Source organism: Gossypium raimondii, chromosome 3, assembly GCF_025698545.1.
Source record: "Gossypium raimondii isolate GPD5lz chromosome 3, ASM2569854v1, whole genome shotgun sequence".
In the NCBI taxonomy this organism is placed as follows: Eukaryota; Viridiplantae; Streptophyta; class Magnoliopsida; order Malvales; family Malvaceae; genus Gossypium; species Gossypium raimondii.
In genome coordinates, this window is record NC_068567.1 from 2882363 (window position 1) to 2909191 (window position 26829).

General features: G+C 31.9%; 4 protein-coding genes across 13 annotated transcripts in view; 1 reads left to right on the forward strand and 3 right to left on the reverse strand.

Annotated features, from left to right (window-relative positions):
- The window catches only part of LOC105796523 (receptor like protein 21), a 74755-nt gene extending 59886 nt beyond the window's left edge, over window positions 1–14869 (reverse strand). For 2 of the 8 annotated variants that reach the window (XM_052627949.1, XM_052627946.1), the window contains exons 1-7: window positions 13517–13617; window positions 13334–13405; window positions 12162–12314; window positions 11870–11944; window positions 11617–11772; window positions 11454–11528; window positions 9643–9798 (exon numbers count right to left, since the gene is read on the reverse strand). In XM_052627949.1, the coding sequence (XP_052483909.1) occupies window positions 9643–9798; window positions 11454–11528; window positions 11617–11772; window positions 11870–11944; window positions 12162–12314; window positions 13334–13405; window positions 13517–13592 (763 nt within the window). In that variant the 5' untranslated portion in view covers window positions 13593–13617. Of the gene's footprint in view, window positions 1–9642; window positions 9799–11453; window positions 11529–11616; window positions 11773–11869; window positions 11945–12161; window positions 12315–13333; window positions 13406–13516; window positions 13618–13869; window positions 14029–14171 lie in introns of those variants that run through there. The other 6 variants (XM_052627947.1, XM_052627948.1, XM_052627950.1 and 3 more) reach the window with 6 other exon arrangements.
- Window positions 6487–7575, reverse strand: LOC128039708 (receptor-like protein 56). The gene is made up of 2 exons (XM_052627955.1): window positions 6789–7575; window positions 6487–6694 (listed from the first exon to the last, which is right to left on the reverse strand). The coding sequence occupies exons 1-2, from the start codon at window positions 7420–7422 to the stop codon at window positions 6543–6545; spliced, it is 786 nt and encodes a 261-aa protein (XP_052483915.1). The 5' UTR covers window positions 7423–7575; the 3' UTR covers window positions 6487–6542.
- A 1552-nt stretch (window positions 14870–16421) lies between the features above and the next one.
- Window positions 16422–19876, reverse strand: LOC105796528 (ER lumen protein-retaining receptor). The gene is made up of 6 exons (XM_012626267.2): window positions 19566–19876; window positions 17992–18257; window positions 17704–17819; window positions 16921–16994; window positions 16700–16763; window positions 16422–16619 (listed from the first exon to the last, which is right to left on the reverse strand). The coding sequence occupies exons 1-6, from the start codon at window positions 19654–19656 to the stop codon at window positions 16583–16585; spliced, it is 648 nt and encodes a 215-aa protein (XP_012481721.1). The 5' UTR covers window positions 19657–19876; the 3' UTR covers window positions 16422–16582.
- A 1713-nt stretch (window positions 19877–21589) lies between these two features.
- LOC105796532 (purple acid phosphatase 15) lies at window positions 21590–26648 on the forward strand. Of its 3 annotated transcripts, none has more exons than XM_012626275.2 (6): window positions 21590–22036; window positions 23758–23949; window positions 24889–25222; window positions 25309–25614; window positions 25801–26085; window positions 26193–26309. In XM_012626275.2, the coding sequence occupies exons 1-6, from the start codon at window positions 21757–21759 to the stop codon at window positions 26194–26196; spliced, it is 1401 nt and encodes a 466-aa protein (XP_012481729.1). In that variant the 5' UTR covers window positions 21590–21756; the 3' UTR covers window positions 26197–26309. The 3 variants fall into 3 exon arrangements, with proteins under 3 accessions (XP_012481729.1, XP_012481726.1, XP_012481730.1); XM_012626272.2 differs by having other exon boundaries at window positions 21594–22036; window positions 25309–25717; window positions 26193–26648; XM_012626276.2 differs by having other exon boundaries at window positions 21897–22447; window positions 25309–25717; window positions 26193–26648.
- The last annotated feature ends 181 nt before the right edge of the window (window positions 26649–26829 follow it).

A 26829-nucleotide genomic window follows, 5' to 3' on the forward strand; every position in this document is an offset into this window, starting at 1 on the left:
CCTGATAAATGTTAGTGTTGTGCGGAAGCGTGTAAAAGAGTAAAATTATTGTACTAAAAAATCACACTAAGTTCAATTCCCAGGAAAGAGAGGTGGATCACAAAGATCGCTTAAGTACCAGGTCTTTCCTAGCCAGAATATCCCTCAATCGTAATTTAATAGCACAATAAATCACTACAATCACACACACAATTCATGCAGAATAATACAATAAAGAACACAAGAATTTAACGAGGTTCAAAAATTTTGCCTACGCCCTCGGGCACTACCAAATATATTTCACTCCAAAATACAAGTGAGAATTTACAAAGAGAGAGAGAGAAAACAATGCCTTAAGTAGAGAATGGCAAGTTTGAGATACAGAATGAGAGATGGTCATGCTTATTTATAATTGAGGTTCAGGGATCAACTTGCAAGGTCACTTTACAATTAGGGACCATATATTGCAAATATCTCAGATTTTATTATGCCAATATCTCGATACCCATATCTTTGACTTTCCAATATTTGATACCCATATTTTTGACTTTCTATTATTTGATACCCATATATTTGATTTTCCATAAATATGGATAATTCCCAATAATCTCCACCTTAAAGATTTGATTCGAGTAATCTTATCTTCACACAATTCTCTCTGCCTTTGTCAACAACACTTGATAGTGCCTTCTTCAACTGTTAAACATGCAGAATATTGATCAAGTTCAAACAATGTTCGAACTTGATTGTTGTTACCACCTTGGTCATCATATCTGCGGGATTATCTGCAGTCTTAATCTTCTGAAGGTGAATTTTCCCCTCATCAATAATTTTCCGCACAAAATGGAAACGTACGTCGATATGCTTTGAACGTGCATGATAGACTTGATTCTTTGCTAAATGAATAGCACTTTGACTATCACAATACACATTAATATGCTCCTGAACCAATCCCAAGGTTTTAACCATACCTTGTAACCAAATAGCTTCCTTTACCTCACATTACCATGTATTCACTTACGTGGTTGACAACGCAATCAGAGACTGCATGTAGACTTCCAACTTATTGGTCCTCCAAAGAAGAGTAAACACATAACCAGTGGTTGATCTTCGTTTGTCCAAATCACCGGCATAATCAGAATCAACGTACCCAACAACACATTTACCAAGTATAGTATCCTGCTTGAACAATAATCCAATATCCATGGTCTTATGAATATACCGTAGAATCCATTTCACAGCTTGCCAATGTCCTTTTCCAGGATTATGCATATACCTGCTCACTATACTAACTGCCTGTGAAATGTCGGGTCTTGTACACACCATTGCATACATCAAGCTACCTACTTCATTAGAATACGGAACTTGTAACATGTATTCTTTTTCCGTATTTGTCGAAGGAGATAGTTGTGCAGAAAGCTTGAAATGAGAAGCCAACGAAGTACTTACAGCTTTAGTCTGCTCGTTCATGCCAAACTTCTGTAGTATCTTCTTTAAATATTGCTTCTGAGACAAACTAACTCTGCCATGAGCTCTATCCCTACATATTTCCATGCCAAGGATCTTCTTAGCTTCACCTAGATCTTTCATCTCAAACTCAAGGTTGAGTTGAGTCTTCAATCTCTCAATGTCAACTTTACTCTTAAATGCTATCAACATATCATCAACATATAAGAGCAAGTATACGAAAAATCCTTCTTGTAGCTTCTGAAAATACACGCAATGATCAAATTTACTTCTTGTATACCTTTGCCCTTTCATGAACTGATCAAATCGCTTGTACCACTGCCTCGGAGATTGTTTCAATCCATAAAGCAACTTTGTTAGTTTGCAAACCCAATTTTCTTTATCAGCAACCTTGAATCCATCTGGCTGAGTCATATAGATTTCCTCTTCCAAATCACCGTGTAAAAATGTGGTCTTCACATCGAGCTGAACTAGTTCAAGATCATATTGCGTAACCAAGGCTAGCAAAATCCGAATAGACGAATGCTTCACAACTGGAGAAAATACTTCATTGTAGTCTATTCTTTCTTTCTGAGCGTAACCCTTTGCTACCAATCTAGCCTTGTATCGAACTTCATTTTTATCAGGAAATCCTTCCTTCTTTGCATATACCCATTTGCATCCAATTGCCTTCTTTCCTTTAGGTAGTGTCACCAACTCCCAAGTCCTATTTTTATGAAGAGACTGCATTTCTTCATTCATAGCTTGCTTCCACTTTACACCATCAGAGTTACTTCTTGCTTCTATGTAAGTAGAAGGAACATCATCATCTGTAATTGGAAGTGCATAGGCCACCATATCATCAAAGCGAGCAGGCATACGGATCTCTCTTCTTGGCCTTCTATATGCAATTGAATCATGTTGCTGTAGAAGTTCTTGGGTCGAAACTTCTTCATCATTTGTTCCTTCAATATTAGCTGGATCATCATTAACCTTTTCAAGCTCCACCTGTTGCAAAGTGCCATTGGTTGTGTATCCTTTTGTGAATCATTGTTCTTCATCATGGTTGATTCATCAAAAGTCACATCTCTACTGAAAATTATTTTCCTTGTATCAGGACACCAGAGACGGTATCCTTTTACTCCACCAGTTATACCCATGAATAATGCTTTCTTTGCTCTTGGGTCTAACTTAGATTCTTTTACATGATAATATGCAGTGGAACCAAAATCATGTAAAGAATCATAATCAGTAGCAGGTTTACCAGCCCACCTCTCCATAGGAGTTTTTCCATTTATTGCAGCTGATGGCAACCGATTAATTAGATGGCACGCATATGTAACTGCCTCAGCCCAAAATTATTTGCCCAATCCAGCATTGGACAACATACATCGAACTTTCTTCAGTATAGTCCGATTCATACGTTCTGCCACCCCATTCTGTTGTGGTGTATCTCGAACAGTGAAGTGTCGTACAATACCTTCATCGTGACATACAGATCATTCTTGTACTCAATACCATTGTCTGATCGAAGTCGTTTGACTTTTCGACCAGTCTGGGTCTCCACCATCTTCTTCCATTTCAGAAATACATCCAAAACTTTATTTTTCCTTTTCATTAGATACACCCATACTTTTCTTGAATAATCATCAACAAAAGTAACAAAATAGTGCATACCTCCCAAAGAAGCCACTTTAGTAGGTCCCCACACATCACTATGAACGTAGTCCAGAATTTCTTTTGTATTGTGAATTGCTGAACCAAATTTTATCCTCGTCTGCTTGCCCAGAACACAATGTTCACAGAATTCCAATTTGCAAGAATTTGCACCTTTCAACAAGCCTTGCTTCGCCAAACTCTGCAAAGCTTTTTCACCAGCATGTCCCAATCGCATATGCCATAACCTGGTAGCCTCTGAATCTGCATCTTTCGTAGAAGCTGTTGATGTTGATCCAATAACTATACTTCCATTTAAATAATACAGATTATTCCTTCTTGTGCCTTTCATCACCGTCAATACCCCAGCTACTACCTTTAGTAATCCATCTCTCAAAGTGATTGTGAGCCCTTTAGATTCTAGGACCCCTAATGAGATAAGATTTTTCTTCAAGCTAGGTATGTAGCGAACATCTGTCAAGACTTGAATTGAGCCGTCGTGATTCTTCAATTGGATTGTACCTACTCCCATTGTCTTACAAGCGCTATCATTGCCCATAAAACAACTCCACCTTCTAGTTCTTTAAGACTAGAAAACCGGTCCTTATTAGGACACATATGGTATGTACATCCCGAATCCAAAATCCACTCATCGTATGACATGCCATTGCCATGCCAACCAAGCTAAAGTCCGACTCCTCATCATGCTCGCTACACATGCATCGAAATAGCTTTACCCTTTGTAACTTAGGACAATTCTTTTTCCAATGCCCTTTCTCACGACAAAAAGCACATTCATCTTTGGCGTGTCTCCCTTTGGACTTACTCCTTCTACAGATTTGTTGTCATGTGAACGACCTCTTCTTCGTTAAGACTTCGTAGTTGTATCTCGTGATCTTTTTATCTTTCTTTCGAGTCTCGGATCTATACAACGACTACTGATCGCATCAAATGTGATTGTATCCTTCCCATGAAGCAATGTGGTGGTAAGATGATCATATTCATCGAAGAGAATTCAACAACAAGAATGCCTTGTCTTCATCTTCAAATTTCTCATCCAAATTTAGCAAGTCTGCTAAAATTTTATTGAATGAGTTCACATGGTCATTCATCGGCATACCGGGTGCATACGTGAATCGATAAAGTTTTTTTTCATATAAAGCCTATTTTCAAGACTTTTTGTTAGAAACTTTTCTTCCAGTGTATCCCACAACTTCTTCGCTGATGTCTCCCTCATGACAGAGTACTTCTGCTATTTGGCCAAACATAGGCGAATTTTTCCACATGCCTGTCTATTGATCTTGGCCCACTCCTTGTCATCCATCTTCTCAGGTTTTTCTTCAAGGGCTATATCCAGCTCTTGCTGACATAAGACATCCAGGATCTCACATTGCCACATATCAAAATTATTGGTACCATCAAATTTCTCTACTTCAAATTTCGCATTGGTCACAGTAGTCTTTATTGATGACGATGCCTTTTCCATTTTTTCTCCTCAATCCCAACTACAGTACGTGAACAGTACTGTGAACGATCGTATTCCCCAAGTACGAATGTAGCTCTGATACCAATTGTTGTGCGGAAGCGTGTAAAAGAGTAAAATTATTGTACTAAAAAATCACACTAAGTTCAATTCCAGAAAAGAGGTGGATCACAAGGATCGCTAAGTACCGTGTCTTTCCTAGCCGAATATCCCTCAATCATAATTTAATAGCACAATAAATCACTACAATCACACACACAATTCATGCGAATAATACAATAAAGAACACAAGAATTTAACGAGGTTCAAAGAATTTTGCCTACGTCCTCGTGCACTACCAAATATATTTCACTCCAAAATACAAGTGAGAATTTACAAAGAGAGAGAGAAAACAATGCCTTAAGTAGAGAATGGCAAGTTTGAGATACAGAATGAGAGATGGTCATGATTATTTATAGTTGAGGTTCAGGGATCAACTTGCAAAGTCACTTTACAATTAGGGACCATATATTGCAAATATCTCAGATTTTATTATGCCAATATCTCGATATCCATATCTTTGACTTTCTAATATTTGATACCCATATCTTTGACTTTCCAATATTTGATACCCATATCTTTGACTTTCTATTATTTGATACCCATATCTTTGATTTTCCATAAATATGGATAATTCCCAATAGTTAGATATAGGGTTGTCAGCTAATTAGGAAAGACTGTGATGATAGTCACACCTTACATCCAAACGCAAAGCTTTTTACATGTGTATGTAAGGTTGCTAAGCAAATCTGATGAGCCTTCACTGATGTTTTAAGGTTAAGTTAATGTTCCTTTTCTGCAAAGAACATTATCGAGATCACAGTATTTTGATCGCCTTTTGCTTGTTATGTTATTCGTTCTGAAACGATTGTCTAATCTTTACCGCGATTGCAGGATATAGAGTAATTTTTGAATTTCATCGGTGTAAAGAGTTTAGGACCTCGACAAGTTCTTGCAAATTTGAAGGAGCTTCTAAGGTCTGTCCAGTCTTCAGAATATATAGATACCTGAATTAATTTTGATTTTGTAGGATCAACTATAATTTTGACCTTCTTCACACACGGCACGTGCGGATTTTTTACCAATCCCATTTCATTAAAGAAAAAAAAGAGCTTTAAAAAAGGATCACACTTTTTTGTTGTTTACAGAATCATAATGTTAATTAGAGTGGAATATTTCAAATTTCTGATGATGAGAATATTCTTGAGTATTGCAGTAAAAAATTGGGTGTGGAACTTATTTGAAACTTTGAATGTATGTTTTGTTGGTGAGAATATAAAGTTGATAAAGATTTGGTAAAAGAATAAAATACTATTTTTATTACAAAATTATTTGATACCCGCCAATCGAGTTATAATTATCATGACACAATATTAAAGGTAATTAAAACATGTCATATTACAAATAATAAAATTATAACGACTCAAATATACTAACATGCCAAAATTTATGTACAACTAATTATTAACATGTAAATGTATAATACGGTACAAAAAATAAGATAATTTCTTTTTTTGTAATTGAATTGTTATAACACATTATACAAAATACATTGTGAATTAAAGCATAATATGAACATGATATCAATATATCAAATTTTTAAAAATTGATCATACGAATAATTATGTAAAATATAACATGATACAAAATGACTTGAGAGGAAAAGAGGAATGTAGACTTGCATTGTTTGTGAGGTTTTAAAATATTCCAGTTTTAGATTCAATTTTCTAGTATTTTTGGTTTAATTTTACATTAGATTTTCTTTTCAAGATGCACTAGTAAACGCTTGGTAGTCACTTTAATTTAATTTAAAGAGATATTGCATATACATAATAAATTTCATAGAAGAAAAAAGAAATAGATGGTTGAAAATGATAAAATCGTAAGATAAAAGAGCTTTTATTCAAAATGCAAAAATGAACAAAATATTCATTATCGCTCAACTTAGCATAATTAAACATTTAGGTGTGGAAATCAAATCACAATTTGAGTAGCTAAACATATCGCTTGAAAATGTGATAAGTAAGAAACTTGCCCACATTTGAGTAGCGACAGGTGGTGATGCATTTCCCAACGAGAGAAAACCAAGCTCTTCGCCAGTATGGATTTATGTAGAGGACAACAAAAATTGTCAACAAAGCAACTACAAAAGAAACCAAAAAGCTCACACAAAAATCATAAGTACCTATCAAACCATCTTCTCCTTTATCTTCTGATACAGCTGATATCGTTGATGGCGAATCGGTTTTGGAACAACTTTTATGCAATATAGCTCCACAAAGAAAAGGATTTCCCTCATAACTGTTTTCAATAAAGGTCCCAAATTGAGCTTTTTCAGGAATACTACCTGACAAGTTGTTGTATGCCACGCTGAAAACCTCCAAAGAGTTCAACTCTACCAACTGATTGGGGATTTCACCACTCAAATTGTTGTAAGAAAGGTCCAAACTCTCAATTTGATGAAGTTTTGCGAATGATGAGGGTATAACTCCTGTCAACTTATTGTGCGACAAGTTTAAAGAATAGATTTCACTTAAGTTCCCTAATTCTGGTGGGATATGACCAGTTAAGTTGTTGCAAGATAAATCAATCCCGGTCATATATGTAAGGATGTTTCCCTCGTACGATAAGAACCTACTCTTTGTTGTGAACTCTATTACTTCTTCTATGTAGCTGGAAGGATTGGAATAATCTACCAATGTTTTCATGAATCCGTCCCCTGTTAAACTTGGAATAGTTCTCCCATTAGTTAGAGTCTTATTTGTTTCCATTGGAAGGGTTAAATTTCCCAAACAAGAAGGGATGATACCAGAAAACATATTTTGAGAAAGATCTATGATGCTTAAAGAATCCAACTTGCATAACTGAACTGGAACTTCACCATGAAAATGATTATCTTTCAAGATAAGAATACTCAATGAAGAAAGTGTGCCAATCCATTTTGGAATACTACCACCAAATTGTTTCCTCTAAGATCTAACGTAACCAAAGTGAAGAGATATTATAGAAAGCGATTGGTAGTGGGCCACTTAGTCTACTCCCGCAGGTGGACATGCTTTATGTTTAGGGTATTAAAGGTGACGGTATAGAGCCAAATAAATTATTTTCAGAGAGATCCAAAATTCCAAGCGATCCAAATTGCAAAATTCCATTGAATAGAACCCTCGAAACCATTTTGGGACAAAGCTAATCTCTCCAAAATGACACATTCCCCATCCATCTTGGGAGGTTTCCATAAAACTTGTTATTTCGAGATTGATTTCCTTAGTGAAGTTGGAAACTCGAAATAGAGACATCAACATTTGCCATCTCCCGTAAAAATTATTTCCATCCAAATATAATTTTGATGACCCATTTGCATTGAGAATCACAGAAGCACATGTCCACCGAGGTTGTTGTTTGATAGTCTCAAAATGGTCAACGAGTTTTTGTGATTAACTCTTCGGTACTCTTCCGCACAATTGATTGTTTGATAAATCTAAAATCGATAAATCCTTCATGCCACTCAAACAAGGAGGGATATCACCTTCAAGGCATTCTTGGATAAGAACAATAGGCTCAAATGTGGAAAAGGTGAACACAAAGTTGGCTGGAATCGACCTTGCAATTTGTTTTGGGATATGTCAATTAAAGACACTTTAGAGTTAGGAGTCGACGGTAATGAGAGAGGACCGTAAATGAATTACCCTTCAAGATGAGAATTTCTAACTTTGTGTTGTTTTCTAACAACCAAGTTGGGACTGTTCACTGAAATTGTTATGAGAAAGATCCACATATCTCAAGTCATATTGGTAGTAAAGGAAGGTAGGAAGCTTACAACTGAGCTGTTGAGATGTTATGCACTTTGGCAAACTAATGACTTCCAATTGGAACTTTGGGATTGAGGTATAAAAGGAAGGTTCCGTTACCATCTTGTTTTCATTACTCAAGAGGGCTTTGAGGTTTGAAAGGTTTGCAAATGGTGCGAATGACAACGGAATTTGAAAATGGTTTCTGAAATATCTAACTCACGAAGAGATGTCAAGTTATCAAACAATGAGGAAGCATCCTCAAGTGCATTCCCACTCACATCCAACACTTCAAGGTTCCTTAGATCACACCATCCTGAAAAATTTATAAATTCATTGAAGAAATTTTAATTAAATTTGATCCTATTAAATGTAATAGGAGATATTATATCCCAAAAGGCTCATAAAGAAGTCAATTTGACCCATAAATTTATTTACCATGATTAGGTAAGGGACCGATAAGTCCACAATCATATAACGACAGAGTTTTAAGAGAACTGAGTACTCCAATGCCTTGCAAAATGTTGGTGTTGAGAGTAGAATGGTCAAGATATAATTCCTCCACATTGCTCGACACATTTAATTCTAAAGGATGAGAAGAGGTATTAGATGTTAATCAAACGTAATCTGTTTTGGAAAAGAAAATCATGTTCAGATAATGGTATTGTAGATAAAAGGTTTTAACTGATGAGAAAGCCTCCACAAAATTTTGTAATGGAATGCTTCCATCGGTGAAAACTGATGAAGATAAAGAACTTTCAAATTTCTCAATCCCTTATTTTCTGTAAGTGAAAGAAATATATAAATATTTGTTTTCATGAATAAGATAAAAGTTTAATAGAGAATGTCCAAATCTTAACATAACTATTCATTCATTTTATTAATTAATAAACTAATCCTTTTTAGCATTCTAAGATAAAATATAATTTCAAAATAATTTGATCTAGATTTAAATAGATGAGCATATTCTTTTAAAATCTCAAATATGTTTGAAATCAATTTAACATTTAACCTTAATGTTAGTATTTGTATCGGTAATGGAGTTTTTAACTCTACAAGTGAAGTTAAAAATGGCCACTAACCTATTTCTTTTAAATATTTATTTTTAATATTTTACTATACCATATAAGATATTTGTTATTATCTCAATCCTACTTATGAAGTTTAGAATTGTTACTATACCATATAAGATATTTGTTACTATACCATATAACATTATTATATTCTTGTTAAAAAAACTAATATTTTTACCTTTCATATCTATTGATCCTTTCAATTCATTGCCCCATAGGCTCAAAGATTTCAAATTTGAAAGCTTGTTAAGGGATGCAAATACACTAGTATTGAAGAGATTGTCATCTAAATTAAGCTCTTCCAAGTGGGTCAACTCCAATATTCTACCACCATCTACAAAAGATTTATATAATTTCATCACTGAAATGAATTGGCATAAAATTTAATTATATGTAAGAATTTAGGTAATTGGTTAAATATAAATGCATACCTTTAAAGGATTGAAAGCTTTCAATTTGATTGAAATTTATGCTCAAAGATTTCAAATTTGAAAGCTTGTTAAGGGATGCAAATACACTAGTATTGAAGAGATTGTCATCTAGATTTAAATATATGAGCATATTGTTTTAAAAACTCAAATATGTTTGAAATCAATTTAGCATTTAACCTTAATGTTAGTATTTGGTACTGGTAATAGAGTTTTTAACTCTACAAGTGAAATTTTAATTAAATGTTTCTTTTTAATATTTTACTATACCATATAAGAAATTCGTTATTATCTCAATCCTACTTATGAAGTTTAGAATTTCATTAATAGTACCACCCGATTTTTAAAAAACCAGATTTTTTAAAAAAATTTGATAAAAGAAAAGAATTTCATTAATAGTACCCAATATTTTCCTTAAACTTAATTTACTTTGTACTCAATTATAAATGTTAAGAAATATTTTACAATCTAATAAATAATTTTTGATTAAATTCACCATATTAAATCAAAATTGTCAAAATACATGCTTCGAATTTTAAAATTTATGAATTCGAAAGAGACTTTCACTTATCAAATTCTCTATTTAAATTTCACCTACATAGTTTTTTTTTTTTTTGGAAATTCTTCAAAATCTCATTTATTTAAATCAATGGTTCTATTATAAAATAGAAAATTTTAAACTAAAAAATATTATTTTTATTTAAATCTAATGAGCATATTTTTCTCTTTACAATTTTTTTTCAAAATTCAAGTCTAACTATTTATACTGTTGAAATTATTTTATTAAATCTATGTTCATTACGTCATCTTTTAGTTACATCGCTACCAAGTTCTTTTATTTTAAAATGTCAACACCAATAAATTATTTTTTTAAAAATAACAATGTTAACAATTGAACTTGGATTTTAAAATTTAAAAATAGAGGGATCAAATTCGAAAATAAAATACAAGAATTAAATTACAAATTTGTAAAGAGTACATAGACCTATCACATTTTTTAACCAAAAATTAACAACATGTGCATTTTGAAATATATAAAAGTTAAAAAAAAGAAGTTTAAGCACCTCAAAATGTATGTTTAAATTTCATAAAATTGAAGTTTTTTTATATTATTCAAAATTGACATTTATTTATTTTTGGCCAAAAATTCCATTTATTTAACTCTAATATGTATTAAAATATATGAAATTAAAATATAGTTATATTACATATTTTCCCATAAATATATGTATTTTTACTTATAATATCATTTTTATTGTTGTAATTATTTTTATCTCATAAAATTCAATAAATTATTTAAAAATATAGTTATACAAACAAAATAATTATAAATATTAATATTTAAAATTATGAAAAATTTAAAGAATTTTAGTTTCAAACCAAAGTCGAAACACATTATAATGGAGGGTTTAGAAAATGTTTCACCAAACCCATATTTTACTTTCAAGTATGATATGATATAACTTTATTAATATTTATGACAATAATCTGTTATTATAATATCCGAGATCAAAACTAAATTTCTAAATTAAAAAGAAAAGGAAATTTAATTAAATGATACCTTGGTGGATCACAAAATCTCTCAATTCATTATAGCTCATATCTAGTTCCCTTAATTTGATAAATGCTTCCAAATCTAGGAAAACAAAAACAACAAATTAATCAACTCCATTATATTCTCTTAAAACATTATTATATTCTTGTTAAAAAACTAATATTTTTACCTTTCATATCTATTGATCCTTTCAATTCATTGACCCTTATGCTCAACGATTTCAAATTTGAAAGCTTGTTAAGGGATGCAAATGCACTAGTATTGAAGAGATTTCCATCTAAATTAAGCTCTTCCAAGTGGGTCAACTCCAATTTTCTACCACCATCTACAAAAGATTTATATAATTTCATCACTGAAATGAATTGGCATAAAATTTAATTATATGTAAGAATTTAGGTAATTGGTTAAATATAAATGCATACCTTTTAAGGATTGAAAGCTTTCAATTTGATTCCAACTTAAATCGAGTTTCTTCAAATTCGTTAAATTACTCAATCCTATACATATCCTCGTCCAATTTAAAAATCATTATGTTAATAATTTTAATTTCTACTTAATATTTTAATGAAATAAAATGAAAAAAAAGTAAATCTAAAACTTGGAATGAAGATGAAAATCCTCAAACGTGAAATGTGAATGTTCAAAATTGAAACAATTAATTTTAAAAGGTTCTAGAAAGAATTATCAAGAAAAACAAAGTTATAGCTTTAGTACCTTTAGTATCTAATGAACCTTGCAAATGGTTGTAGTACAAAGTCAAAGACTTTAGGCTTGAAAGCCCTTGAAGAAAGGAAATTGTGTTGTTCCGAAAGAGATTATCACTCAAGTCAAGTTCCTCCAAGTTTGTTAACCTCAGTAGTGTTCCATCTATCATTGGAAGAAAATAATGAGTATAGTTAATATCATTCAAGATATAAATAGTTAGGAAAAATGATTGTTTGAGAAGGAAGAGCCAGTTTACAAGCTTTCCCATGAATTGATAACTACATTTTACAAGTAAAACTTAATTGATTCAATATATAAATACTTTGTTTGAGATACCTTCCTACTTTAATTACTCAATCCCAAATATTGATTACTTATATATATTCATGATATGATAAAAGCAAATGACTTATTAATTGCAACAGCTTTTCCTTCAACATGAATTTAATGCTATTCTTCAAATAATTCCAACTTATATCAATAATCTCCAATCTAATGAGCCATTGAAAACCTGATTTATATATTATATAATTAGTTACTACAAAACATAAATAAATAATAATACTCCATTTTTGCAATAAAATTCACTAAAGAAAATACATTTGAAGTTTGTCATTGCCTTTTGGAATAAGAGTCGGTCAAGAAAGTTTGTTAGGCTTAATTGTGTTCCATCTATGATTGGAAGAAAATAATGAGTATAGTTAATATCATTCAAGATATAAATAGTTAGGAAAAATGATTGTTTGAGAAGGAAGAGCCAATTTAGAAGCTTTCCCATGAATTGATAACTACATTTTACAAGTAAAACTAATTGATTCAATATATAAATACTTTGTTTGAGATACCTTCCTTCTTAATTTATTCAATTTTGAAATTCAATCCCAAATATTGATTACTTATATATATTCATGATATGACATATTGCAACAACTTTTCCTTCAACATGAATTTATTTTAAAGAATGCTATTCTTCAAACAAATCCAACTTATATCAATAATTTCCAATTTAATGAGCCACTGAAAACCTGATTTATATATTATATTATTAGTTACTACAAAACATAAATAAATAACAATACTCCATTTTGCAATAAAAATTCACTAAAGAAAATACATTTGAAGTTTGTCATTGTCTTTTGAAATAAGAGTCGGTCAAGAAAGTTATGCACAAATACTTATACCTTTGTTTGAGATGCTTTCAATGTTGTTGTCACTTAAATCCAAGTACTTCAAGTTTGTCAAATTATTCAATCCTGAAATTCAATCCCAAATATTGATTAGCTATATATATTCATCGTATGATAAAATCAAACTTGAACATACATTGATTTTTAAAGTTAAAAGAAACAGCAAAATCAGTCTACCGTGAATATGATCCAGCCTTCCTTTCAACCGATTAGCGCTCAATCTTAAAGTCTTCAAGGATGAAATATTTCTCATATGGAATGAATGGTATTCTTCAAAGAATTCCACTTAAATCAAGAGTTTCCAAGTTATTGAGTCTTGAAAGCAATTGAAAACCTGATATATATATATATATGTATATATAATTACTTGTTAATTGTTTTCTTCTTTCTTCGCTATATGAAAATTTTACTAAAGCAAAAGTGGAATTACAACGAATAAAAAGAATGGAAAACTTGGTACCAAGCCTAGAAGACCATCCTCAAACTCCACTATACAAATAAAAACTAACATCAGACCAAACTTAATTTACCTCTTAGATGACTTGATCCTTCAAATTTGTTGATTGATAGATCTAAATACCGGAGAGATGAAAGCTCACTTAAAGATAACAAAATGCTGTCATTCAAGTAGTTTTCACTTAAGTCAAGGATCTCCAAATTACTCAATGTGGATGATAGTTTTCCAAAGCCTATAGAAATATTCTTTTAACTATATACAAGTTAGTGACTTTTCTTCCATAAACTAAAATAAAATATAAGTAATTGCAAATTAACGATGGTGAGAGTAGTGGAATAATAAAAGATGTAATTAAGGAAAAACTAGAGGCACGACCTTCATTTTCAAGGTTACCACTTATGCCATTCCCCGACAAATAAAGACTCTTCAATTCCTCAAAGGGAAGAAACATAGAGGTATTGAGATACCAGGCATTGAGATTCCTATAATCCGTGTTGTATCGCATACTGTCTTCCCATTTTGTATAATTAAGGGAGAGTTGAATGAGTCTCCTAGTGGTGGTGTTACACTCAACTCTTTCCCATTTACAGCAATCTGAACCCTTCACCTCAACCCAACTTTGCAATTGATTATGATAATTGAAGAAAGGCTTGAGATGCAAGAGAGCGATTCTCTCATGCTCCAAACAAGCATTAGTAGTACACCATCTGCATCCTTCTAACACCAACAACATTACTGCCATCCTAATAAACCTTAACCATTTCCACTCCATCATCATCATCTCTCTGTTTTCACTTCTCTCTCAGCTATATGTTACTTTTTATTAACTTCTATATGTATATAATCTAAAGGCTTATTATTTATATACAAGCAGAACATACTGCATCCCACTAATTCACTACAATATAAAAATAATATATAATTAATTAATTCCTCAAAAATTGGATCAATCTAGACTTCTTATTTACGAAAATTCCTTATTGCAAAAACTGTTGGTGGAAATTCGTTAGGAAAGGATGAACGGACCACAAGAATGTTAATGTTAATCTTGAAAAATGAATGGCCAAAAAAATATGAAAAGTGAGAGGTGGACATAAAATCATGCAGTTGGGGTTATAAAATTCTTCATGTGGTTTTCTTGTGAGTTTCATTTATACCCTTCTTACACTTATACAAACTTAATCTTGACTTGGCTTTATTAATGGAAAATTTAGGTCTTCATTTTTGGTTTTATTCATGGAAATTTTACTTCTTTGATTTTGGTTTTATTAATGGAAATTTTAAGTCTTCATATTGCTTTTATTCTTGCACGTTTTAGGTTTTGATTTTGAAATTTTAGTTTTTCATCTCTATTATTATAAAATTTCTTGATTTAATTAAATTGGGTTATTAAAAAACCCTCTTAACTAATAGCCAAAAAGCCATCATGTAGAAAATTTTGGTTTTATGGAAAATATGATATTTGCTTTAAAATCTAAATTATATACATTTGGTCACCCATTGTGATGTAATATAGCACCATCTACGAAGTAGTTGGAGGAAATTGTTAGGAAAATATCATTACATATATCAACAGTCACATAATTCATTGCATTAATTTTTAAATGTTGGCTATTGACTTCTGCGTCAACTTTGAGCTTATATAGCCCCCCTTATGGAAATTGAGAAAAACAAATCAATACGTATATTCTTGTGGGTGGAAATTTAGTGGAGATGCCCATCAGCTTTCCTAATTAACGAAAATGAAGACTTAGAAAATGTGCAATCATAATCCTACTTGTCGTTATGCCCCAAGAATAGGTATCTTAATTTGTCTCTCTTCAGGATCAAAGATAAATAATAAATTTTATAAAGTTAAAACTATAATTTTATAATTATATTAATATATAATTTCATAAAATTTTTAAAAAATGTATCTTTCAACTTTTTTTAATTAAATTGATAATTCGTTGACTCATAATATTAATTTTTTTTATTTTTCAAAATATTTACGAGAACGAGTTCGTATTCTATTGTGTGGAAAATTTTAGTACAGATTATTAAGTTATTGGAGAAGCCAAATCCAACTTGTTTGACCAAGAAAGTTTCTGTCGTGTGGAAAATTTTAGTTTTGTGGAAAATGGACATTACCACCTTCAATTTCTCCATTGAGATATAGTAAGAGGGAGTGAAATATATAAAGGTAATATTTAATGTATTCGGTAAATGAATAATAACACCAAATTTCATTATTGACTAAAACAAATAATGAATAATAATAAAAGTTTCATAAAATAAAATAAATTAAATCAAATACATGTCATGTATTAAATTTTGTTTGTAAAATTTACGATGAACAAAATACTAATCTATAATTGAGAAAAATAACCCAAACTTTAAAGATAAGCTCATTACTACTGACCGCGTCAATTGAGAATTATTACAGTTCAATTTCTAGTTTTTAGGTTTTATATGAAAAATTATTTTTACGTGAGTTCCATCTATGTCCAACTTGATGACGATGAAAGTTCCTATGGTGTAAAAAGATTTAGTTATGTGGAAAAATATGGTCTTCTCTTCACACGTTTAATATGCTTACTTGTGACGGTCATTTCGAGCTTCACATCAATTTTCAAAAAGTTCTAATAGGTGGAAAAACTTATGTCTTTTCACTTGCTTTTATGATTCGTTTTACATAATATTACAATATAACATAGTGAAATTAAAATTAATTGAAATACTGATAAATTTGAACCCATATGATGTAAGTCTATGTATGCTACTACAAAACTTGCACCATTAAAATCTCAAGCTGGTAATTGGAGCTTCATGTTGTTCTTCCAGCTGCAGGCATAATAATCAAATAAGTTGCAATCATTCACATAGGTATGAAGTGCTTTCCAGAGCGTGAGAAAGGGGGTTACCTCTGGAAGTAATAGTAGAAGAAATCAGCATAAAGCAATGTCTGGACAAGACCGCAAATCCAAGCTGAAAGGCAGCAATCATGTAAACAAGGTGTTAGAAATAACACATATAGCATAGTATATAACAAATGTGTTGGGGTAGATATATTGACACACTCGTCATACACCCATGGCTACCGACTTGGAGTAAAAGATGAAGGGAGACAGAGAAGAGTACATACTTATCCAGTGGACAAAGTGGTCTTCAGTAAAGTACCGATAAATCCAGTTCACTATGTACAATGCTCTGTATGCACTGCAATAACAAGGAACTATATTAGTCCATAACCAAGAATTAGACATTAGGAAGTTGGTGACCTATAAAGACAAAGAGAGTGCATACATAAGCCAACAAAGCCACGGTTGTAGTGACAAGGGTTGTTGTAAGTTGGCATCAATGTACCAAAAAAATTTCTCCAACGGATTTATACAACACTATGCTCTTGAAGTTTTTAGGCATCTTTCAAGTCACATGTACCGACTACATCGCTGTGACCCCCAACTCCCAAAAACTACATAAAGAAAGGGAAGAAAAGGTAGAACTGAAGGCTAAAGGGATATGAACTTTGAGGTCACATTGCTCCTAATGGCACCTTGTCTCCTAACTTAGGATAATAGCAAACAAAGATAGAACACAGTGTAAAAGACTAAAAACGACATGAAAGCACATAACAAAAGTTATACAAAAACAGTCATACTCGCAAAATTCAACTGCAGTTAATCACATCTGAAAATAGACAACTTTGGTCCAACATATAATTATATCAACTTTTCATCAAAAAGAAATCAGTGGCAACCAAGCGGCAATATGATGTCAACTCTATTTAGAGACTTTCTCTCTTTTGTTTCCTCAGGAAGGAGGCAACATTATAGGGAACTGAGCCAGGAAATAAGGGTCCTTCATGCAAGGTAATAAAATAGAAAACTTGCAACTGATTAGGATTTTTAAAGAATACAGTGGTTACCCAAGAAGAAACACATATTGTCCAGTCAAGTTGTCAATATTTCTAGTCCTTTGCAACAATACAAGCTGAGGAAGTATCGCAACAGCTTCCAAATACAAGGAAAATGTCCACATGACCTGCTCAAAAAATTTTTTTAAGACAATAATCAATATATAAAAATATAACCAGAAGGATAATAATGAATAATTAATATAAAACAGATCAACAGTTTACAGAGCTTCTAAGTTAACCAGTAATTAATATGAACATACAGTTATCATATTCCAACAAACAAAAGGATGTCGATACCTCTTTGAAGGTGAACTTCTCGTTTATAAGAAGGGCAAGAATCAGGCAAGGCAGTATAAGGATGTAATGTCGAAATGTATCCTGGTCCTTATCATAAGATCTACGAACTATTTTGTGATACCGCATGTACCATACAATTGAGAAAGAGCTGCCCAGGAATATTAACTTCATGATTGTGTTATAAGGCGAGATATGATTAGTGAATATGTCCAAGTAACGAGTAGCAAAGACAATAGCATAGAGTTCCTGAGTCTTCAGTGAAATGCCTGCACAAAAATATCATAGTTATTTAGAGCCAGAAAATCACTCATAAGACATGACGGGGATTGTGAGACAGAACTGAATGTCGAACACAAATACACAATGGCACAGTGGAGGTATATAAACTAGGGAACGAACAGGAAAAGACCAGGCCCAAAATGGAATCTTGCTCAAGTTAAATAAAATGTTGTAAAATGCCTATGAATGAATACAAGGATCTAGGATTCCTACTTTTTGAGTTTCATTACATGCTGTGTTTTTTTTCCCCTCGTAACAGTAATCAACGTCGAGATGTTATACAATTATCTATACATATGTAATTTGTGAAGAAAGAGCACCAAATACTCCATCAACATGTGATAGAACCCACGCATGTGTACAGTCACTTATTATTAGCAAGCTTTTGCTCACTGCATCCTCAATTGATATAGCATCTCTAACTTCTAAAAATAACAGCCTCAACTTCTAGTGAGTAAGATGGCTTTAGCCACCCATGAATCTTCCCATCATCACACCACCCATAAAATTTGAAAGTGAAAAGGACAGGAGCAAAGAAAGAAAATACTTCCAACAAGCTAGTTGTGCAACTGGAAATAATCAACTTGATCAAAAGAATATAAATTTAGTCGACACTGCCACCCCAAAAAAACTTCCAATAGCATGATATGAAACAAATTGCTACCTCGGCTATGTTTATAGTTGAATACCCTCATCATATACAGATTTCATGATGTTCATCTCAAAACCATAGGCCAGCATGACATAAAAACCACTAACCCGACTGTATGATCCTACAAAATGTAATTAGCTTATTGATTTCCATAAAAACTCTCACACAAAAAATAATCAGTTGCTAATTTCAAAACCTCTAAAGGTTTATCGGTACAAATAGAAAGGAAATCAGCAAAATAAGATGCCAACAGTGACACTAAATCCAACATCTAACTACATTTTAACTCAAGATAGATGCATCACATAAAGTCCTAATGATCAGACCTCCTTGCTTCTAAACTTCCAATGAACATACATACAAATTCAAATTACTAAAAACAAATTCACAAAATACAAGAATTTATATTCCATAAATTAAAAAAAAAAAAAAAAGGGGTCACATTTTCTATTAAGCTAAAGTTTCCACATTTTACATGGCTCCAATTTGAGTATTCAATAAACTAGCAAAAACCCACACACAATTTAACCTAAATATTCGATTCTTTTATATTAAGCAGTAAATTACTGGGAAAAAAGTACAACATAAAATGAACTAAGCCCAGAAACAAAAAGCAAAGTAAATATTTGGAAAATGAACGTACCAGCACAAGACTTGATTGTGTGGATCTTAAGAAGCAAAACAAGAACACTAAACAAATGGGTCATGTCCCCTGCTAATCTAAATATATTCATTTTCGCTTATCGTTCTAAATTTCCCAAAATATGAAATAAAATAAGAGAATGAAATTTGAAGTTTGAAATTTTTTTTTTAGTGTGAGAATCAGCCGGGAAAGTTTATTTCTGCAAAGAAAAAGAAACAGAAAATCTCAGATTGATCCAAAAATTCCTTAACTTTTTTCAGGGAATTAATTATTTCCTTTCCTTGCCCAGAAAAGTAACGCAGGAAAATGAATGAAAATGAATGAAAATAAAGAATTGTGTATTTACTTAATGGGCCCATTATTGGGCTTTGAATGTATAATAGCTAAGAGGATTAATTTAAGGATAGGGGCCTCAATTTGGGCCTTTTGTGCCACACATTCAATAAGTTAATTAAAGGTTAGGGTTAATTCCATGTATCTAAAATATAGTTTAATTTTCGATTTGATAAAAATTACAATTATATGATACCCACTCAAGAATATATCAATTTTTTGTAAAACTTAAAAAGTACGTAACATGAAAAAATTATCTATAATGAGAGAAAATTCTATAAAGTGACATGGGTGAATAGAATGGGATTAGCTAGCTAATATGTGCGGCATCAATCAATTATTAGTTAATAAGAGCTCAAACTTTTTAAGACTCGAAACCTATTTGTCGGCATGGTAAAATCATGTCATGCGAAAAATATTTATGCCTATAATTAGAGAAAATTTTACACTAATAACACGTCTGAATGAAATAGAAATTCTATTTAATGTCACATCAACTAATCTTTAGCTAACCAATAGATTTGAGCAATAGACAGGCTGCTCAAAGATCAACTATGCACTAAAACTTTGACTTATCTTAGGTAAAATCTCTCATTCCTACTAATTAGATGTCTCTGTTATAGTCATCTACTTTGCTCCTTCCTTAATGAAATGTTGAATTATGTCCGAGAGCATTCTAGAACATAAGTTCCAATGCCTCTTACTTTTCTTTGTCATGTAGTCCTTTAATAAATATTCTTTGAATTTAGATTAACATTTTACTTCTAAACTTCAATTTTTTTTTGTTGTAATTAAGGTATTCATCGCTAGTAACAGTAATTAATCTTTTTACTGTAAGTGTTTTTTGAAGAAATAAATGACTAGTTATGAAATGTACTCTATTCTCATGAGTCGAACACCCTGCCACCAGCAATACAGAATTCATATTTTTGGCTAACTTGAGTGATGCTAATATGATTAGCAAACTAAAATGATAGGAGTTATCACTTGCGAATCCTAAGGAATTATACGCCAAAAAGCAAAGGAGAGTTGAAAGGTAAGCGAATGAGCTGTTAAACAAGTTTGTAACACTTCAAAGGAAAGGACAAAAATACAATAAACTAAAGAATATGGGCCAATTCTTTCAAAAGTACAACTTAAGTTGCAATTTAGAATTAAAAAGAAACCCCAAAACTTTACACAAAACAAAATTAGTTTTAAAAGTTTTTAATGATATATAAAATTATAACATGCAAATGCATCAAATATAAATGGTTAAATATATATATTTGGGTACCTAAACTTGGTTTCAGGATTCAAATTGGTACCTAAGATTTTTTTTATCCAATTAGGTTCATGAACTTGGTTTCTTTGTTCAATTTGGTACTTGAACTTGGCTTTTTGGTCTAAATTACTACTTAATTATTCGAACCAGCTTGAGCTATGAAATCAAATTCAGGTACCAATTTGAATAAAAAAACCAAATTTAGATACCTAATTGAACAAAAAATAATCTTGAGATCAAATTCAAGTACCAAAATGTATATTTACCCAATATGAATCCATATATAGTATTATGGCTAGAAAAAAAAAAGCCATCTAATTTTCCTTTTTTAAATATATAGAGGTTCGTTATGGTCTTTCTCCATTAATATAAATCTTTCTTCACTCAATGTACAAATGGTTTCCTTTTCAACATCCTTTTGCCTTCCTTTTTCAACTGCCCAATGTATTTTTCATATGATCAATGCAAAACGCTCGTATTTTGAAACTTACTTATGCTATAGAGAGAGAGAGAGAGAGAGATAACTTGTCTTAAGCTCTTTTCATTTTATTTTGTGTTTCTCTCTGTTACATCTTTCGTTTAGAAGTTTGCGACATGGGGACAGTTCCAGTTTCTGTGTTTATTGTTGTAGCGTTTGTTTCAGTTGTAATGCGAAGGTTTAGCTTTGTTAATGGGGCAGCAATTCCAAGTGCTGTTGATGGACCATTCAAGCCGGTGACAGTCCCCTTGGACAAGAGTTTCAGAGGGCATGCAGTGGACTTGCCTGACAATGATCCTCGTGTTCAAAGGATTGCTACAGGTTATTGGGAGCCTGAACAAATCTTTGTCTCTCTTTCATCAACCCATGATTCTGTCTGGATTTCTTGGATTACAGGTCTATTTCTCCCTCTCTTTCTCTCTTTTTTTCTTACCAAAAAAATTTAAGATTTTGGAACTTCCATTTCATATAATCATTACACTTAAATAGGTAGCCTCTTATTTAAGTATTTATAAGATTTTGTCACCCGCTTTGAGCTTCGGCAGAGACATGGGTAGGCACTAGCTTTGTCCGTTCAAAAAAGGTAAATTCACCTTATAATTTCTTTAGGATTTATAAAATTACAAAACAATATAATGGTTAATTTATACTTTCATCTTTCCCAAAAATCTACTGTTAACTTTTGACCTCCTTTAAGCTTTAAGGAAATCTGACGTGCATCTTTCCGGCTAAACCAAATGGTTCTAGTGTTGCGTAGGAACCTTCTATAACGTGGGGAGACAGTGACAAATCCTTGAAAATAGTTAGGTAAATTAGCGGTGATTTGATTATTGTTTTTCTTTCAATTAACTATGAAAAATTATAAAATGGTTATTTAATTATTCAATTTTATCTTTTTCGATCACGAGTTGACTAATATAAAAAACGAAAACACCCAAAATTCAAGATAGTTGGGTGACCAAAAAAGACAAAACTAAATAGTTGAATGAACATTTTATAATTTTTCATAATTATATAACAAAAAAATCATAATTAAATGATTATTAATGTAATTTACCCTATAATATTCAAAGAAAACAATATCTATTTACTTGTAATGAAGATTTAGAAATTTGTTTGCATTAAAGCCACTGACATGCATAGCGTCACTTCGAAAAATGGAAGAATGCATTAGTTGGTTATGGCTCAAAAAGACATATTTTCCTTTCAAAGTTACACATAAAAGGTTGATTTTGAGTGAAATTTTCATAAAATATATTTTCTGGAGAAATTTCTTTCCTTTTTTTTTTCTTTCAAAAACAACAATTTTTTTATCTAAACATTTAATTCAATAATCAAGACAGTGATACATTTTTCTTACCTAAAAGCTGAAAACCAATCACCACCCCTCAATAAAAAATGTTGCATATGCATAATGCATGCATACTATATTAATTATCCATAGACCATAGCTTATATATAATGTTTTGTTTGATATATAAATAATACACGCACATACTTTTAAGTTAAATACCTACTTAATTGAACTTTCTTTTCCAAGTTTACATTACTAAAAGACAATAAAGTTAGCCCACATGATCAATCATGAATTTGTTTAATATAACAGAAGACCCTTAAATTATACCTTTTGTTTGAATTAGATATTTAAATTTATTTTTAATCGAATCAAGTATTTAAACTTTATCTCATAATCAAAGTTGATCCCTACCGTTAAAAAATAATTCTAACTAATCAAAAACATCACGCGTGATGTAATGATAAAAGTATTCGATTCACCAAAAATATAATTTAAGAGACTTTTTTTTTCGAATAAATAAATAATGTGAATGTATTTATAGGTGCTTATATTGTATTCAAAACTATCATATAAATTCAATTTTCAACAATAATTGACATTATGGGAGTTGGAAAATGAGAGGGGCACTATAGCAAATGTTAGTTGTATAAAATTAGGACTTTGTGATGGAATAGTGTAGGGCATATTGTTTGAATATTCCATAAACATTAAAAAAATCAAAATTGTAATGGAATATAAAATTGGGTTTTCTTTTATTATCAATTTAAAGCCATGAGAATCTTTATTATTTAAAAATGTAATTGTTAAATTGAAATTGCAGGGGAATTTCAAATAGGAGAAAATATAAAAGAAATGGATCCAAAAACGGTGGGAAGTGTTGTAAAATATGGGAGGTGGAGATTTGGAATGACAAAGAGAGCAATGGGGCATTCATTAGTTTATAGCCAACTTTATCCATTTAAAGGCCTCCAAAATTATACCTCTGGAATTATTCACCATGTTCGCCTCACTGGTATTTCTCACCATTTCTTCTCTTATTTATCTTCTGCTAATTTGTTTTCTTACCATTTCTTTCGCATTAATACTAACTTTTTTAATTTACAATATGGTAGTCAATACTATTTCGGTATTAGTAATATTAGTCGATACATGTCATTTTTAAGGGTGATAAAAGGGTAGGAATAATCCCATGTGTTGACTTGATAGTCAATGTGTTCACCGTCCTAGGTGTGGTTTGAGTTCAAGTTGTGCTAGTCACGTTACTGTCTTGTAATTAACCAAAAAGAAGTTAATATATGGTGAAATTGCACTTTAACTCCTCCAAAAATGAAAATATTTATATTTAGTTCCTTCAACAATAATGAAATCGTAAGTTAATGCAAGATAAATGACACTTTAACTTAACAAGCTCTGCTCCCCTTACAAAAAAAATCCTAACTTCACCCTTAATCATCTTGATTTTAGATTGGTACCAAGTAGATTAAGTTTTGTTCTTATTAAAACATTGGTGTGTTTCCTTCTGTTCCAGCTAATACCAACTTATACCGATATGTACCAAACAATATTGGTAGGGCTGAGAAAGAAATCAAGAAATTGAACTAATTTTTATTTATAATTTAAAAATAAAAATATATTTAAATAGTGACAATAACTCAAATTTTATATAAAATTATTTAAAAATATTATCATATAAGAGTTATTAATTTATTTGAAAATTAGTTTCTTTTAAAAATATTTATGAATATTTTAAAAATTTTACAAAATAATATCCAAAATTCAAAGAATAATTTATCAAGATAAGTTCAAACACCCAAAATTAATAGATCTTGAACCAAATAAATCCAACTAAAATAAACCCAAAATTAATAGACCGAGAATCAAATTATCATAGAAGATATACCATACACACCAATACCCATAATTACCCAATAATTCTTCTCACACTTTGCAGGTTTAAAACCCAACACCTTCTATTACTATCAATGTGGAGACCCTTCAATCCCAGCAATGAGCGATGTTCATTATTTCCGAACAATGCCGGCCTCCGGTCCAAGGAGTTATCCGGGAAGAATTGCAATCATCGGAGACTTGGGGCTCACGTATAACACAACTTCAACAATTGATCACCTTATGAGCAATCACCCGAACCTGGTGCTGTTAATCGGCGATGCAAGCTATGCCAACTTGTATCTCACCAATGGCACCGGTGCCGATTGCTACTCTTGCGCTTTCTCCGATACTCCTATTCACGAAACGTATCAGCCTCGTTGGGATTATTGGGGCCGGTAAATTTTAACGATTTTTCATGGATTTAAATAGCGGTCACAAGCCACAACATGACATTACGATAGTATTTGTTGTAAATGTGCAGGTTTATGCAGCCTTTGGTGTCTAAGGTTCCCTTGATGATGATAGAAGGGAACCATGAAATAGAAGAACAGATTGAGAAGAAGACATTTGCGGCTTATAGTGCTCGATTCGCATTTCCATCGGAGGAGAGCGGATCATCGTCGACATTCTATTATTCTTTTAATGCAGGTGGCATTCATTTCGTGATGCTCGGTGGTTACACCGACTATAACAAATCAGGGGATCAATACCAGTGGTTGAAGAAGGACCTTGCAAAAGTTGATAGAAAAGTGACTCCATGGTTGGTTGCAACATGGCATCCTCCATGGTACAGTACATATACTGCACATTATAGAGAAGCTGAATGTATGAGGGTAGCAATGGAAGATTTATTATACAAATACGGAGTTGATATAGTCTTCAATGGACATGTAATTCGTGCTTTATAATGAATTAATTCAATTACATTCACTCGAAGAGCTGATGGTCGTGTTCATTTGGTGATAATCAATAGGTTCATGCCTACGAGAGGTCGAATCGAGTGTATAACTACAACTTGGATCCTTGCGGTCCTGTTCATATTACGATTGGTGATGGTGGCAACCGAGAGAAAATGGCAATTACACATGCTGATGAACCCGGAAATTGCCCCAAACCATCGACAACTCTGGATAAATTTATGGGTGGGTTCTGTGCATTTAACTTCACATCAGGGCCGGCAAGTGGTAAATTCTGCTGGGATAGGCAGCCTGATTATAGTGCATATAGAGAAAGCAGCTTTGGACATGGAATCCTTGAGGTATATTATGCAGATATTTCATTAAGATTAATTTCTATGGACAGTAAAACGGACACAAAGGGTACTTTAATTATACAAAAAAAACATTAACAGCAAGTGTTTTGCAGGTGAAAAATGAGACTCATGCACTGTGGACATGGTACCGTAATCAAGATGCTTATGGGACTACTGGTGATGTGGTTTATATAGTTAGGCAACCTGATAGATGCCCTGTTGAACCCGACGTAATTAATTAGGAGTAAATTCCAAAGCTTAATTAAGTTGATTCATCTGCAGTCACCATTAAAAAGTGATGCCAAGGAAGTTTAGGTTTGAATCTCGGCATCTGTCCTCAGACTATGATTTCTTTTATACCAATAAATATCTTTCAAAGCTATAAATACACATTAAACATCAAAATCATACAGCTGATAAATCACAAAGGGATTATGTACGTATGTATGCATGCATGTATGTTGGCTTCTAAAGATTGAAAAGTAAATAATTAAGGATTCAAAAGGAACATTATTGTGATATAATTTGCAGGTTCGTAATTTTAATTAAATGAAATAAGTTTGATGTAACTATGCAAGTAGTACTTAGAATCTTAAAAGTTTGAAATAAATATTTGTAACTTTGTTGAATGTTTTCGTGAGAGTTCCTTTCTCATGGAGGTCAATTTCTTTGTTATAAGACACGGTCCCTTGGTTTGACATACTAAGATTAAGGAGGCTCTTATGTAGGCCAACATGTATCCTACTCTAG